The sequence below is a fragment of the Cydia fagiglandana genome, chromosome 15, assembly GCF_963556715.1.
Source record: "Cydia fagiglandana chromosome 15, ilCydFagi1.1, whole genome shotgun sequence".
NCBI classification, from domain to species: Eukaryota; Metazoa; Arthropoda; class Insecta; order Lepidoptera; family Tortricidae; genus Cydia; species Cydia fagiglandana.
In genome coordinates, this window is record NC_085946.1 from 13,149,056 (window position 1) to 13,166,060 (window position 17,005).

Consider the following 17,005-nt stretch of genomic DNA (forward strand, 5'->3'; position numbering starts at 1 on the left):
ATTCTATAGTCTAAGTATGAACATATGTACTTAAAATCATTTTCATCATGATGATGTTACTGAATATCTGAGCCGAATCTGCGATAAAATTTAAATAAGTCCACCATTTCTAAGGTTTACCATGGTATTAACTAATAGTCATGGATTGCCGACGCCATGTCTGCGTTCTTCCGGTCGTCGACCCCTCCACCTTGCCAGTCGATATGGCTTTGTTACTGCTTCGATTACGCCTACTACCTTACCTACTACTTGTATAATCAAGGTTACATTTGAATTTATGGGATTATTAGCGACACGCCCCGCTGACGGTGTAACATGTGCTTAACTTTTAGTGCGTAATATTGTAAATTATACAGCAAAGTTATGTTATTTATAAATACATTTTCACCCTTATTTCAATAGGTTAAGGTGAGGAATTCTATAAATGTTTATGATCTTGACTGTACTTATTAGATTTTTAAAGGGCGCAAAATATGCCTATCTATATAGGTACCTACCTACCAGTGGCGGCGCGTCAAACATATTCATAGGCAAGCCGGGGCTAATTTGGTCTACATATTTCCTTTACAACTCTGCTCAAACGTCCAAAAACAGGCAAGCCGGTGGGAATCGGCTTTCATGGACGCGCCGCCACTGCTACCTACCTACATACTTCTGAAATACGAGACTCGTAATCCAAGAGCGAAGGTTTTTAATTCATACCGTAATATTAATTCGATAACGATAGCACTTACAAAATTCACGTAAAACGAATCTAAGCGATACTCAGAAATTCTATCTCTACTCTCTACCTGAAAGTGGCTTTTGTTTACTTTGGTATTTGAGCCTTCTGATAATACTTGAAGTGTTTGCTTTCACAGAATTTGCTATCTTCAATTACCACCGAATCATATCCCATTTCGATGGTATAGTGTGTATGGATGTCTTAAGTCTTAATACAAACAGCTTTGATCTATAAATATGCAGTGATATAGGTACAATCCCCCACATTGTTGACTGATCTTAAACCTTACTGCTAAGACATAAGGTACACGTTAATAGTATATCTAAATAAGAATGATGATACGTGATTGAAAGTTAGGCATTCCTTAGGGATTATTAGTTGCTATTTTAATTTAAATAATGGAAAGGAAGAAGCTATCACATAAATTGTGCTCAGATTCCTATCGACGGAACTAAGGGATTTGATTACGAATTTACATTTGAGCGTACAAAAATAACAAACTAGTTGAAATATGTTTCAAAATGGCTGCCGTTGAACTTTTGAAGCTTTTGCTTCGATTTTAGACCCTATAAAGCTGTATAAAACTTAAAAGTATTTCCAAATAAAGCCAAATATATACCTAAATTGTTTGTAATCGTTTTTGATAAACTTAAAATCGTTGTGACCTTTAAAACAAAGTGCCTTCTTCTAAAACAAGTTAATAATAGTTTTCAGGGATATTTTTTGTAGAGATGCACCGGATATCCGGTTACTATCCGGTATCCGGCCTATCCGGCCGTTATTTTACTATCCGGCCGGATACCGGATAGTGACCTTCTATCCGGCCGGATACCGGATAGTAACATTGCTTGATTTCGGAGTAAACAAATTGGATTTTAGAAACAGACACGGTCATAATCGTACTTGTTTATTATTTTAAAACAATTTAATCATTCCACTGACTTGCACGCGCACTCATTTCGAACCTAGAAATGAATCCGCGCGAACGTTTACTAGGAAACAGGTCAAACCTGCAGAATGCGCACCTGAAAAACCGAAATGTAGGTATAGTTCCGCCGGCCGAATATCCGGCGGCCGGACACCGGATATTCGGCCAGTGTCCAGGCCGGATATCCGGTATCCGGTATCCGGCCAAACAACTATCCGTTGCATCTCTAATTTTTTGCCTCTCGCAGTTATGACATAGATGTGAACTGGGGGTTAATTATAGTAGTCATTAAAACTCGTTAGTCTGGCTGGACATCCGAGTCTTAAAAATGATATAAGCATAATCGAAAATGTTTATTAGAAGTCCTTATCTTATCGCCCATTTGATGGTTTTTGGTTAACGAGTTATCTTCAACTTATGAACTGTATTAATATTACATAAAAAAAGAGATACGTAGGTATACTGAAATATACGTCATTTATAGAGAAGAAAAAAGTGACCAAGTGCCCAGAGCTGGCATCGAACCAGTCTTCTGCATTCGCGGCAAACGCGAAAACCACTAGGCCACCCGGATATCTATAGTGGTATTTAATTATTCTTCCATTTTAATTTCAATTACGACAAAATAGGATGAACAAATATTGTTATACATATTTATATTTATCCCGCCATATAAATTGCCTTTTATAACTTCTAAATCACTCTCGTGACAATCAATAACTTATAACAATCAGTGACGTACCCAGATAGGACCCGATTATCTTTTTGTATGATTGTCGACGATTTATGTGACGTTGCCTATAGCTAGGATTGTGGTCCGAGGGGACCTTCACATGGTGCCATTATGTGAGAAGGCCGCTCGCGAGCCTATACTATTTATAGCCATATATGCTGTAACAGCAACAGACTGAGCAGTAATATACCCTATCTCGTTGTAATAAGGCTTGCGAACCGTCAGGCAACGTAACGATGGTACCTGTAAACAGATTACTGGAATCAGTTATGTAACGCTGCCATACATGACCCAAAAAATTTTTATTAAGCTATGAGCTTCATCACATCTGATATTTGAGTAATTCTAAGCATTTCTAGCCTGAAGTGGGGGGGAGGGTGGGGTACAAAGACGGCCGCCACCCGTCATCTTTAAAAAAAATCTATTTTGATCCTGGTGGGTACTAGGGCAAGTTTGGTATCATTTTCGTATAAACCAAAGACGTAGAATTCATTGCTGATATTTGTTTTTTTCAGTTTCATAGTAATTTTTCAAGAAAAACGTAAAAAGGTGAAAAAATTGGTTGGAGATTTTTGCTACGCGGAGCCGAAACTACAAAAGATAGAAAGTTGAAATTTGCACACTAGATTACATTTATAAAGTGTACAAGAGATAAGAAGCGATTTTGAGAAATTCAACCCCTAAGGGGGTTAAAAAAGGGATGAAAGTTTGTATGGGGTTCAAGTTTTATTTTAAGCTAGGAATTTGAAACTTCGTAAAACGATATATTATTAAAATATAAGAAAACTAATTTCAGCGTTTTTGAAAATTCATCCTTTAAGGTGGTGAAAAAGGGGTTGAAAGTTTGTATGGATATCAAAAAATTTTTCGAACGCGGGACTTGAATCTTTGTATTTGGGGATATTATTAAAAGACAGGAAAAGTAATTTCAGCGTTTTGTAAAATTCATCCCCTAACAGGGTTAAAAAGGGGTTGAAAGTTTGAATCCATTACAAATCCGAGTAGACACACATTTCTTATTGCCTCCCAGGCTTGAAATGCTTAGAATTACTCAAGGAACATATGTGATGAAGCTCATAGCTTAATAAAAAATTTTTGGGTCAACTTTATAACTGCTTCCGCTAGATGTTATAACAATGCTCAATAAAACAATATTGTAACGGTACCTTTGTGAGGTTTACTTAAGAACTAAGAAGTCACTAACTATGTAATGAGTTCTAAGAACTGTGTTAATCGATAATGACTCAAGCAAGTCGTTCAATGATTTCTGTATAAGAGACAAAAATCGCTTGCCGATTCTTGAAATACCCTTATTAAGAGTCCTCACATAAGTAAAAAATGATAGGGATTAAAATGTGCATTAGGGCTTGCATTCCGGAATTCCGGAATTTCGAAATTCCGGAATCTCGGACGAATTTTCCGATATTACAATTCCGGAATTGATACAACTGAATATCGAAAATTCCGGAATTGGATTTAAGTACTTTTGTTAGGTTTATTTTTGAAATTTGTTAAGAAACTACACTATATTTACTTGTGTTTTTTATTGTTATTAAGTGCCTCTTAGTCGTTTAGTGAACTACTAAAACAGTGGGACAATAAGGGCTCATAAAAAAAAGCAAAGCGATTTACTTGCTTAGAATAGTCAGAATAGTCTGAATCCTACATAAGCGAATTTTAAGAATTGAAATTTAATAATATTTGGGAATACTAGGTTAGAAAAAGTAGTAAGCTATTATATTTAACTATTTTATAAAATGATGCATCGAATGGTTTGCTAGCAACTATAGTTTCGCCAAATGCCCCGTATCATAGAAGTGAATAAAAGTAACCATTAAAAAGCATCATTAACCATTAATTGTATAAAGTGGTAAAATAAGAGGTGAAAAAAAACATAGCTACCTACTTCAAATTAAATTTCTCTGAAACAATACTAACTTTTGTAAACGTAAAGTATCAGAATTTCACATTTTTTGTTGTTTTTTACTAGAAAATCTAATAAAAATATGTTAAACTCTAGTTCCGGAACCAGTTCCGGAATTCCGGAATTGGAATCCAATATCGAAAATTAGTTCCGGAATTGGAAATCATCCGATATTGCAAACCCTAATGTGCATCATTGTATCTTACAGTTTAAGATTTGCAGCCTTTTGTACGCAACTTACTAGTAATTTCAAATCTCCAAAACAATGCCTTGTTAAGGATCGAGTTAAACTGTTTTGGGCAGTATATTTAAGTACATTTTACTAACAACCATTGTATTTAATGTGTATTTTAGTACGACCTTTGTATTCCACTCTAAAGCCCTGATTTCTTCTGATGCCTACTTAACGTATGTGTGCTTGTTTCTGTTCCATAACCTGTTATTTAGCACTACAAAGGTCGAATGCTTAGTTTCTTATTTCAACAACTACTTCCATACGTTAATTCGTTCCACTGACATTAATACCGGGGACACTTAGCGGAGTCATGGCAGAAATTAATACTCTCCGACTAATTGAGAGTCGTGCTAAATTAGATTTAGAGCTTAGGTTTCCAAGATGTTTGTTCATATTACAGGGGTTATTCTTAGGTCGCGTCTGAGCAAAAATTTCATCCTATAGTAGGGTTGAAAGGGACAATTCTTTGCACGGTATTTACCTGCCGTATGATAATATTGACTTCATCATCACTATATTTATACTACGTTTGAATTATGACACCAGGATTCATAGGTTTTATTTTTATTTTATAACTATTGGAATGTGACTAATCATTTGGCGTCATTTAATTTATTTGAGTCGAACTTTTTGAATTCACAATACCTAAAGTGCTTATAAATAAGGTGTACAATCTGAATTACGGTCATTATTTTCAGCCTTTGGATGTTTAATATGGTTGCAAAGTTTAGACTTTATCAGTAAGAAAAAGTTTTATTGCGTGACTCCAATCAGATAGGGCTTCGTTATATCTATCAGTTCTATTCATCGTCGCGCTGTAGGCAGGCACTTATATTACCTTTAGCATGGACTAACCTGTCCGTGCCTTTAGGGAGAATAGATACTGCCTTTTAGTAGACATTACATAACGCTGAATCATAGAATTGGCGGCACTGACCTTGTGAAACAGTTAATTTGCTCTACGATACAACTAAATGTACAGTCGAGACGAGTTCACAAATATCTTTAAGCCAAACGTTCCAAAAATATAGAGGTTTTGGGATTATACTGAGCAACTTTTACTATGGGACCAACCCCGAAATCGCAAAAAAAAATTACACACCTCTATGACACTGACAACAAGATCGTGTATATATTTATGGAAAGTTCGCTTGTAAAGATGTTTGTGACCACGACTCGTACATTGCCAGGTTTTTTTACAATTTAACCTTAGATTAAATAATGCTTCACCGGCAAGGCGCGGCCGGCGTCTTCATAATCTTATCTTATCACCAGCATGATGTCATCGGGCCGAATAAAAATACACAAATCGAATGCAGTTTTCGCGAATTTTACGCTATTCGATTTGTTTATTTCGTTATTCACGGATATTAGTTTGGTTTTCGCTATTTTATAGTTAATTTGTTGCGTGATAATTCAAGGTTAATAAGGTTTTAATGGTTTTGAAAGACGGTCTTAATTTAGGATGACTATGATTAGTTAGCCTCAATCATTGCACCTAATAGCGTTTGATTGGAATATTTCAAAATCCAAACAGTTAAGGAATGTTCACGGAATACATACTTACGTCACCCTACGTAAACAGTTTCCTTCCATTGATAGCGGAAGCAGTTATAAAGTTGACCCAAAAATTTTTTATTAAGCTATGAGCTTCATCACATATGTTCCTTGAGTAATTCTAAGCATTTCAAGCCTGGGAGCCAATAAGAAATGTGTGTCTACTCGGATTTGTAATGGATTCAAACTTTCAACCCCTTTTTAACCCTGTTAGGGGATGAATTTTCAAAAACGCTGAAATTAGTTTTCTTGTATTTTAATAATATATCGTTTTACGAAGTTTCAAATTCCTAGCTTAAAATAAAACTTGAACCCCATACAAACTTTCATCCCCTTTTTAACCCCCTTAGGGGTTGAATTTCTCAAAATCGCTTCTTATCTCTTGTACACTTTATAAATGTAATCTAGTGTGCAAATTTCAACTTTCTATCTTTTGTAGTTTCGGCTCCGCGTAGCAAAAATCTCCAACCAAATTTTTCACCTTTTTACGTTTTTCTTGTAAAATTACTATGAAATTGAAAAAACAAATATCAGCAATGAATTCTACGTCTTTGGTTTATACGAAAATGATACCAAACTTGCCCTAGTACCCACCAGGATCAGAGTAGATTTTTTTTAAAGATGACGGATGGCGGCCGTCTTTGTACCCCACCCTCCCCCCCACTTCAGGCTAGAAATGCTTAGAATTACTCAAATATCAGATGTGATGAAGCTCATAGCTTAATAAAAAATTTTTGGGTCATGTATGGCAGCGTTACATAACTGACTCCAGTATGACTGATGACAATTTCCTATTTAAAGCCTAGACCCTACGGATGCAGTTTTTACTAACTACTCGAGTAGTATGCGGGTTGAAAAATCGCTTAGTAACAATCTGTCGAACCGCTGATTCACATTGACATCCAATTGAATGAAGTCTGCGACAATTGTATCTCTAATTAAAAAATAAACAACTGCAAACTTGAACTCTATTGTCGTGGTAATAGTGAATCTCATTTTCGCCAATGTTTGTTGGCACAATATGTTTTAACAGTCTTGTTATTGCCAATCACTGTAAAGTCCCTTTAAATTTTTTGTACATGCTGAACACTATTTTGAAAGCAAAACGATTACCTAACCTTTGATTTTGTTTTTTCCAGAAGGTTGAGAGTGGCGTGGTGACCGGGTCGCGATGACGACCGACATAACGGTGTCCCGATGGGACCCGTCCATCGGCCACGGGCAAGAGATCATCGACGAGTACGAGTATGACGGCGGCAACTCGTCCTCGAGGCTATTCGAACGATCGCGTATTAAGGCGCTAGCTGGTGAGTCACTGTTGAACAATGGCCGACTGTGGCCCACCCGTCCATCGGCCACGGGCAAGAGATCATCGACGAGTACGAGTATGACGGCGGCAACCAGTGTTGGCATCAATCTGAACTAAATCAATCCGGATTGATCAATCGAATTGACGCGTCAATCCGAATTGATCAATCCGGATTGATCAATTCGAATTGAATCAATTCTGATTGACGCGTCAATCCGATTGAATCAATTTGAATTAACGCATCAATCCTCAATTCGGATTAAATCAATTCTCAATCTAGATTAACCATAGTCCCTAAGATTACTTTTCAAAGGTGTAAGTTTTTGGGACTTACTTACTGGACTTAAATTCGATATCTGAGGTTCCCAGAGGTTCGAAAACATGTTCCTGATGTCAGTATTGATTTATTTTATTTATTTTATTTATTTTATTTATTTTATTTATTTTATTTATTTTATTTATTTTATTTATTTTATTTATTTTATTTATTTTATTTATTTTATTTATTTTATTTATTTTATTTATTTTATTTATTTTATTTATTTTATTTATTTTATTTATTTTATTTATTTTATTTATTTTATTTATTTTATTTATTTTATTTATTTTATTTATTTTATTTATTTTATTTATTTTATTTATTTTATTTATTTTATTTATTTTATTTATTTTATTTATTTTATTTATTTTATTTATTTTATTTATTTTATTTATTTTATTTATTTTATTTATTTTATTTATTTTATTTATTTTATTTATTTTATTTATTTTATTTATTTTATTTATTTTATTTATTTTATTTATTTTATTTATTTTATTTATTTTATTTATTTTATTTATTTTATTTATTTTATTTATTTTATTTATTTTATTTATTTTATTTATTTTATTTATTTTATTTATTTTATTTATTTTATTTATTTTATTTATTTTATTTATTTTATTTATTTTATTTATTTTATTTATTTTATTTATTTTATTTATTTTATTTATTTTATTTATTTTATTTATTTTATTTATTTTATTTATTTTATTTATTTTATTTATTTTATTTATTTTATTTATTTTATTTATTTTATTTATTTTATTTATTTTATTTATTTTATTTACATTATTTATTTCTTTTACTTTATTTATTTTATTTATTTTATTTACATTATTTATTTCTTTTACTTTATTTATTTTAATTATTTTATTTATAATATAATAAGATTTATAATAAGAACACACCACACAGGTAGATATAAAGATAAACAGAGGAACGGCAAAAAAACTTGTTTATGCTGGAGGCTGTTTTCACCTTAGATATCGATTTTGAATGCAAGCAGTCACTTTCAAAAAATGTCACTAAAATGTCCCGAAAGAGGACACCTTTCAATATTGCAGTCGAAAAGATGTTTAGAAACCTCTGGCTACCTCAGATATCGATTTTAAACGCAATCGGGTAATTTCTAGAAATGTCCCAAAAAAGGGCATCTCTCAATATTTCCCTCGGAAACAAGTTTCGAAACCTTTGGGCACCTCAGATATCGATTTTGAACGCTATCGGTTAATTTCAAGGAAAGTCCCGAAAATGTTCCTAAAAGGACATCCTTCATAATGCCGTCAGAAACATGTTTCGGAACCTTTGGTAAACTCGGACACCGCTTCGGAACGCATTTGGTCAGTTTCAAAAAATGGCCTAAATAAAAAGGACATTAGGTGTACATACAGTAGACAGTAATCGTCAATCCGAATTGACGATTGAGGATTGAGGATTGACCGGTCAATTCGAATTAACGATTAGTAATCGTCAATCTTCAATCAGTAGATTTAGAATTAGTTTCGTCAATCGTCAATCGTCAATTCGAATTGATCGGTCAATCCTCAATCGTCAATCGTCAATTCGAATTGATATTTTGCCAACACTGGCGGCAACTCGTCCTCGAGGCTATTCGAACGATCGCGTATTAAGGCGCTAGCTGGTGAGTCACTGTTGAACACTGGCCGACTGTGGCCCACCCGTCCATCGGCCACGGGCAAGAGATCATCGACGAGTACGAGTATGACGGCGGCAACTCGTCCTTGAGGCTATTCCAACGATCGCGTATTAAGGCGCTAGCTGGTGAGTCACTATTGAACACTGGCCGACTGTGGCCCACTAATGACTCTTTATATTGGCCATCAGTGTGCCTCATGTTAACAGGCAGTGAGGATGATGGTACGTGTAACATGACTGATGGTGTCATATACATATCAATAAGACCGGAGAACACGTCGAAATACACGAATGGACTGTCATGAGAACTTCTTCTCTCCTATTTCTAATAAGTTCAATGTTATGCCAACAACTCAGTATTGTGGCACTAAGGTCCTTGTATAATAATCACAAATTATCTCGGAATTTGGAAATGTCTGGCAATCACAGGAATGATTGCCAATAAATAGGTGGCTTCGCATGTTTAATTAATTGGCCTTGAGATTTCTATCGATTGCTTTTAAGTGATTACCATACGTCGGACTCCAGCGGGCATTTTCGTGGCATGTCAGAATGATAGTTAAGGTTCGCAAATCAATCAATTCACTTTCGAGTATTTGTACTTATTATTTAGTACCTAGTATTTATAATGTGAAATTCCAAATATAAGTATGAACAACAGTCATAATGACGCATGTCAGCTATTTATTTGTTTTTTAAGTGGCTACTTCAGTGGGCTATCAGTCATCACTTCAAATAGTATTTACTCATTAAAGATGAATAAATGATATCGGGTAACTAATTTAATTAACTATGTTAAAAATTACAGGTACATTATAATACTCGTAAGTTAAGATTTTTTTGTAAACCTTACCTTGCCCTCAAACTGCCCCCTATAGTCCGACGTTTGGTGATTACACACTCTAAGTGGTAATTATAATGGCCTTTGTGGTTTGATAGGCTTTTTCCATCTGCCATTAAAAGCAGGCCCATCAAACGAGTCTCCAATGGCTCCGATAGACAATTTGCGCTGGTGTGTACTTATATATCTACTAGACGGGCCCGCAGCTCCGCTCGCGTAAATGAAATAAAGAGTTTGTTTTATGTACATTGAAATACCGACATTATTATGTATTCAATCCTGCCAGGGTTTATAACTGTGATATCCATTTCTTATTAAATTGTAGCCGTTATTTGGATAACTTAGTTCGCAAATTTCTCAAAAAATTATGTGATTTGATAAAAGGCAAGATTGTATTTTTTCATCTACGTAGGTATTTATTTAAAACTTGTTTCAACATAAAATTATTATTTATTTTATGTTGTGTTAAAGCCTAGTTGCAAGCCTAGTTGTGTTGTGTTAAAGCCTAGTTGCAAAAAAGTTCATTAGATTAATTACTGCCTTAAGAATAATATGGACGACCACCGCCCCTAAATCGCCTTTTGATACAAACCTTAGTCTAATAAAAGTAATAAAACATGGTCTTCTCTTCCCAGAGTGACACAAGCCTACGTCACAATAACATTGCCACTTTATATAGCGCTATCGCATATTATTAATATCATATAGCGCTGTCGCATGATGACGTAGGTTTGTGTCAGTCACGTGACCACGAAAAGAAGGGAAGAGATTACCAGGCGGAGTATATTATTATACCATGATACAAACGTACTCCCCATTTCCCTTTATGGATATTATAACATTACTTACTACGGCTAGGTACGGTGACGCAACGTTAGTCCTGGCCGACACCAGATCACGTCATGTTTCTTGGTCTTGCGATAGCTCTCGCCAGTCGGCATGGCGGAGGTTGAGCAGGTCTTGAGCAACTACGTCGTTACAGCGGTACCTAGGACGTCCGTCGATCGGCTATCTCCCATTTTGTTGTCCCAAGTACCTACGCTCTCGGCACGATCCTCTCCCATTCTCTCAGTGTCCGAGCCGCTGTGGTCTCTCAATATTTCGCCACTATATCGGAACACATCCTTATTTCTATGGCAACAAAGTTATATTACGATATTTGGCTGACTGCTGACTGTACATTTGTTTATTTTCATCTGGTCGCTCAAAAATATCTGAGCATGCACTTTATCTACCTACGTTATAACTTGCTATCAACATGCTATCAACTTTGTATTTCTGGCCCATCTCGACAGCCCGTTCTCCGGACGAATGACAATGTTTGCCGAAGCTAATATGAAAGTCATTCTGAATAATATAACTTAAAAAGAAATTTAAAACAACAAAATACAAATTATTAATAAGTAATATGATAATATTAATTTGATTGATGTCATAAATGGCATAAGTCTCTCGTATGGGCATAGACGAATGTTCATAAGGTTGAGGTTGGCAGCACTTTTTATTTTACTTCGTGTAAAAAAACTCTGAAATACCTGTATACCAACATGAGAAACATAATTTAGGTTACTTTAACTTACGGAGTTTTTGGTCTAATCTGTAGCCCCGCCAAACGAAAGCAACCGAGAGTTGCCGAGAGATGGCCGAATAAAGTTATTTTGAAAATTTCATTTACTTATTGTAAATTAAATACGCATCGAAAGCGATAAATTTTATGTTCTAGTTATATTCTCATATTTAGATAATAGATTGGAACAGTTTTTTCTTATCATACGTGCGTCGTATTCGAGAAACGTGTCAAAAACTTTTTTAGAAATTTGTAAGGCGCCATCTCGCTTCTTCTCTCGTTTTTTATCCCGTTCTGGTTTTTCAATTTTATATATATGATGATATATATATGATGATTGTATTAACTGTATTAACTTGTGTATACTACGTTGTCCTGACATATATGCACATACACGATACACGTTTAGGCCAATATTTGATTTTGCAGTAGCATAAAACGATCCATTATAACCGAGGCAATTTATCGACCCAAGCCGGCACGCTGCCATATACTCGTAGAAAACTGTTGTCTTGATTTTCTATTACCAAATAGAACTTTTTAAATAAGTGTTATGTTTACTAGACCATTTTGTACATTGTTAAACAACAATGAACAAATTCAAAAGCACTCTCATTTGTAGACACGAGCGTTGAAAAATCCAACGTCCGAGTGGTGCAACTAGTAGTGTGTAGTTTTTGATAATAATCTAATCATCATCATCATCATCTCAGCCAAAAGACGTCCACTGCTGAACATAGGCCTCCCCCTTGAACCTCCATACGTGCCGGTTGGAAGCGAATAATCTAATGCGATAGCTTAATAATCTGCTTTTCAAAGTTATTTCGCTTTGAACCCCTTTTACTAAAAGAGTATTGCGCTTGTATTACACTAGCGAGCTATCATGAAAGAACCCCTAAGGGCCACATGCACCATTCACTAACCCGGGGTTAACTGCTTAAACCTGGTTGAACATGGTTACCAGTACAGTTTGACACTGGGTTAACGGTTTATCGGGATGGTGCAAGTGGAGCTAAGCTAAGCCCCATTAATTTATGCTTCAATAAACATAGTAAATTGGCTATTAAAGTCTACATTCAATTAAAGACCCATAATAACGCGGCAAGGGGTCATGCAGGAAATTTAATTTAGTGTCGTGACTACATATTCTAATGCCCTTAAGCGTGCCCCCAGGCCTTAGTCGTGACATTACTATGCAGATGGCTTATATTAAATTTGTTCAGTAATAAAATGTTTTAATCCTCTTAGGCTATAAGTTTATAGACCGGCTCGTATCAGTGTACTGACTTGAACGAAATACTATTTAATATTATATATATATACTTACCAGTTGCTTTTCAGTGAAGGAAAGCAACGTGAAGAAAATGAGGAAATCTACATATGACTTATGAAGCAAACTATACATAGTTGTGCTAAATTAGTCGCTATAGGTAGATAATTAGCGTTTGAAAGAACTCCCTAGAAGTAACCATGATAAGTTTTATCGGACACTTAATAGATTGTAATAATGAAAGAATCACAACTACCTCTAGTAAGGTACCCTACAAGTATGTAGGTGGCCTACAGTATACTCTAGCACATGTAGTGCTTAACCCAGATCAATACATTGATATAGTCATATAGTGTATTAGACGATTGTAATTAACATAAGTGAGTTCATCAATTGATGCCTAGAAACAACCACGTAGACGCCTATTAGTATTTGTGTCAGCGAACTTGCTTATCCTGCAACAAGATAAGTGATTGTGAAACCAATCGAAGGCAACTGATAACCGTATAATATATCTTTAAAGACGTGTACATAATAAAGATTTCAGAATGGAACGAAATCTTTATTTTTAAAAATCAAGGTAAACATAAAAAGATGATGGCTTGTAACTTGCTATACAAGTAAAAAAGGCGATAAAAGATGCTCCCACAAGGATCGGCGAAGGTCAAAGTAAGACATACGTAAATTGTATGGCTCCGCACATTATGCGGTAGGTAACTCTGGTGGTTGTAAAAAGTTGACGTTTGACAATTTATTTACAAAAAGTCATGGCGCCGTACAGCGACATCTACTACAAACTCGTCTCTACTAATCAATAATAACATTTTGTTATGTTACAATTCTGATGTGACTATTTTTCACTAGAGGGCGTTGAAATATAAGTGATCCAACAACAAACTGTACAGAAATGTAACTTTATAAGAATGTAAGTGGTTATCATTTGCCGGTCTTTGGTCTTAATATTTCTATATTATGATAGTTTATGTATCGTGTATGTGAGGTGTGCAATAAAGAGTATTGTACTGTGTATTGTATTGTATTGTTTATTGAAGTAATGTCTATTCATTCAACAGTAACGTCGTAATGCATTCATGAGTAATTATGTAGGAATCTTGTTCCTTAGTAATTACCATTAAATAATTACTACGAAAATATTGATTCATCAGAAACTGGTAGTATCTATTCGTAAGTAATATTATTTAATTTGAATTATAAATTTATTTGTCATATTTTATTTACAACTACATATAAAAATAACCGAAGCAGGCAAATATGTATTCCCTTATCTGCTGAAGCCACCGTTTCCGCTTTTCCTGTACCAAGTTCAGAGGTAGCAAACATTTAACAAAAAACACAACCACGTTTACCATTAAATCATCCGTTTCTGATACGGCTTTATCATTGCTACTAGATTATCTGAAAATTCAAGAGCACTCTCATTTTTACACACGCGCGTTGAAAAATCCAACGTCTCTGAGTGGTGCAACTAGTGTAGTTATTAGACTGGACCTAAAGTTGTCAATATCTGGAGCATTGGTATCGAATGTCCCTGTAGCCAGTTTGTTTTTAGTCGCTCTATTTCTTCCCGTTGCCTCGGAGGCTGTGTTCTCAGTTGCCTGAGTGGCCCAGTGCTGGTGACATGACATCTACAGAGTGCTATGATCTGATTAAAAGAGGGATCGATATAGAGGTTCCTGGACTTGAGGTGTATTACGATAAAGTGGTCTGTGAGCTAAGAGGTTAGTTTGTGAACGGTATTATCAGTGTGGATGTAGGTCTGTAGGTGTATTGATAAGTTACATGTGTGGTTTGTATTTAGGACGTAGATCCAATAAGAAGGTAAATATTTACTGATTATTGAACGCGTTATTTTGATATTTGTGATTTTCTCAGGCAAAATGTACTTATATGTTTCTGACCAATAAGGACTACTTAAAAAGGCTAATTTATGCCATTGGTTCCTTATTGAGAACAGATTCTGTAGTAGGAGTAGGACCTTTGACCAGAAACCACAGACCACTTTCACATTTTTACCTTAAAGGTACCCATAAATTCTTGTCACATTTCCGCATAAAGCCCTTTCATCTCGCACCCTTTCCGGTCCACGACCCACGGCCTGCAACATAATCCCCATCTAATATTACATATATTGATTACCACACCCTACACCGCTGCAGGCCTGTTACCGCGATGCAGCCGCCGACAGAACACGTCGAGGAGTACCCCATCTGGTCTCCGCGCCGCGGCCGACCCCACTGGCGGTTATTGTGTCAACATTGTTTCCTACTTTTAATATATAATGAGCGTCTATTACGTCCATTTTCATTATGATTACGGGCAGACAGGTCCGTTCTTTCTGATCTATTCTATCTATTTGGAAACTTCGGTTATTCCTTTTGAGAGCATTTGAAGCTTCTAATGAAAATTTGAATCAAGTATACTGATTATCCAAGTAGGATTTACTTGTAAAAATTGCGTCTAACCTACTGCTGCCGTTGCTTTTCCATGCTAAGGGAGAGGCAAGCGGAATAGCCTGAAGACTTTCAAGAATAGACCAATGACTTCTCTTCGAGATATCTTGTTTTTCTTCTATATTTCCTGCCCGCTCCACTCGTCACCAATTAAAAGGCAGCATACACAGCCGTCAGCAACTTTCAAATTAACCCTGAAGATGCCTTGTGTTGATTTATAATCTTCTTGTCCAACAGACGAACGAGAGAGCGTACAGAAGAAGACTTTCCAAAAATGGGTGAACTCCCACCTGGTGCGCGTGGGCAACCGCATCGGCGACCTCTACGTCGACATGCGGGACGGGAAGATGCTCATCAAACTGCTGGAGGTGCTCTCTGGAGAGAGACTGGTAAGTGATCTGGGGATCTGAGGATATGTATGTATATGTATGTATGTATAAACTCTTTATTGTACAAAACACAAAACTCAAATTTACTGAAGGCCACTTTCACCATTCCACTAACCCGAGGGTAACCGGTTAAATCGTTAACCCAGTGTCAAATTGTACTGGCAACCATGGCAACTTCAGGTTTAACCGGTTAACCCCGGTGCAAGTGGCCCTAAGGGACAGTTGCACTACAGTTTGCCACCGTTAAAACGTTCGCAAAATGTTGTTCAACGGGACTAATTAAGCTGAGAGCGCATTTGCCCATTTCAGTTGCTTAAAATTAAATCTTTAGTCATGTAGGTTACATACATGTGTAACTATCTACCATTTCTACCGTGACCACAGAATAAATAATAGTACTAGGTACAGAAGACTCACTCCCTAACAAAACGCGTCTGTTACGATCAGCACAGATATGGCCGCTAGGTGGCGACAGCGCCACGCGCGGCTTATGGCAAACCCCAAAATTGGGGCCGAACGGGTGTACTTTTAGCTACCTGTAGCAAAGCGACGACATCGCGGAGTGAGCCACGCCTGCCGTGACGAAGCCGACTCCATATTTAAACATTAGTGACAGATTAACGTTACAGGAAACCCCAAACATATCTTGTTACCAAATAATCGGATTACTATATAAATGGTACATACAATCTAATATACTTAGCTCCGATTAGATACAGTCAGCTGCAGAGAAAAGTGACCATTCCTGCATAGAAGTTTGTATGCAAAGGTACAGTGAGCTGCGAATGCATTCATTATTGTATTTTGTATGTTTGTTAAAAATTCTCTATTTAATCAAGAGACACACGGTATAGTATACCTACAGTATATACACGGTGGAACATGAGGAAACCGAATAATTTTAACAGCGAATTCCTGGTCATATTTAGAGCCAAAAATGTTCTATAAACTTTTTTTGAAATTCGCCTAGTTTCAGAGATAATATTAATTTAAATAAAAACAAGTTTTTTTAGTTTACATAGTGTAAAAGGCCTTTTTGATTGTGATGTTGCTGCTATGGGACGTAGTTTAAATCTAAA

At 35.7% G+C, this 17,005-nt stretch overlaps 1 protein-coding gene across 1 annotated transcript in view; it reads left to right on the forward strand.

The window, feature by feature from the left end:
• LOC134671390 (spectrin beta chain) overlaps window positions 1-17,005 on the forward strand; it is a 109,463-nt gene that overhangs the window by 41,711 nt on the left and 50,747 nt on the right. Inside the window, exons 2-3 of the mRNA XM_063529231.1 lie at window positions 7,241-7,408; window positions 15,775-15,926. Of these exons, the coding sequence (XP_063385301.1) occupies window positions 7,273-7,408; window positions 15,775-15,926 (288 nt within the window). The 5' untranslated portion in view covers window positions 7,241-7,272. The remainder of the gene's footprint in view (window positions 1-7,240; window positions 7,409-15,774; window positions 15,927-17,005) is intronic.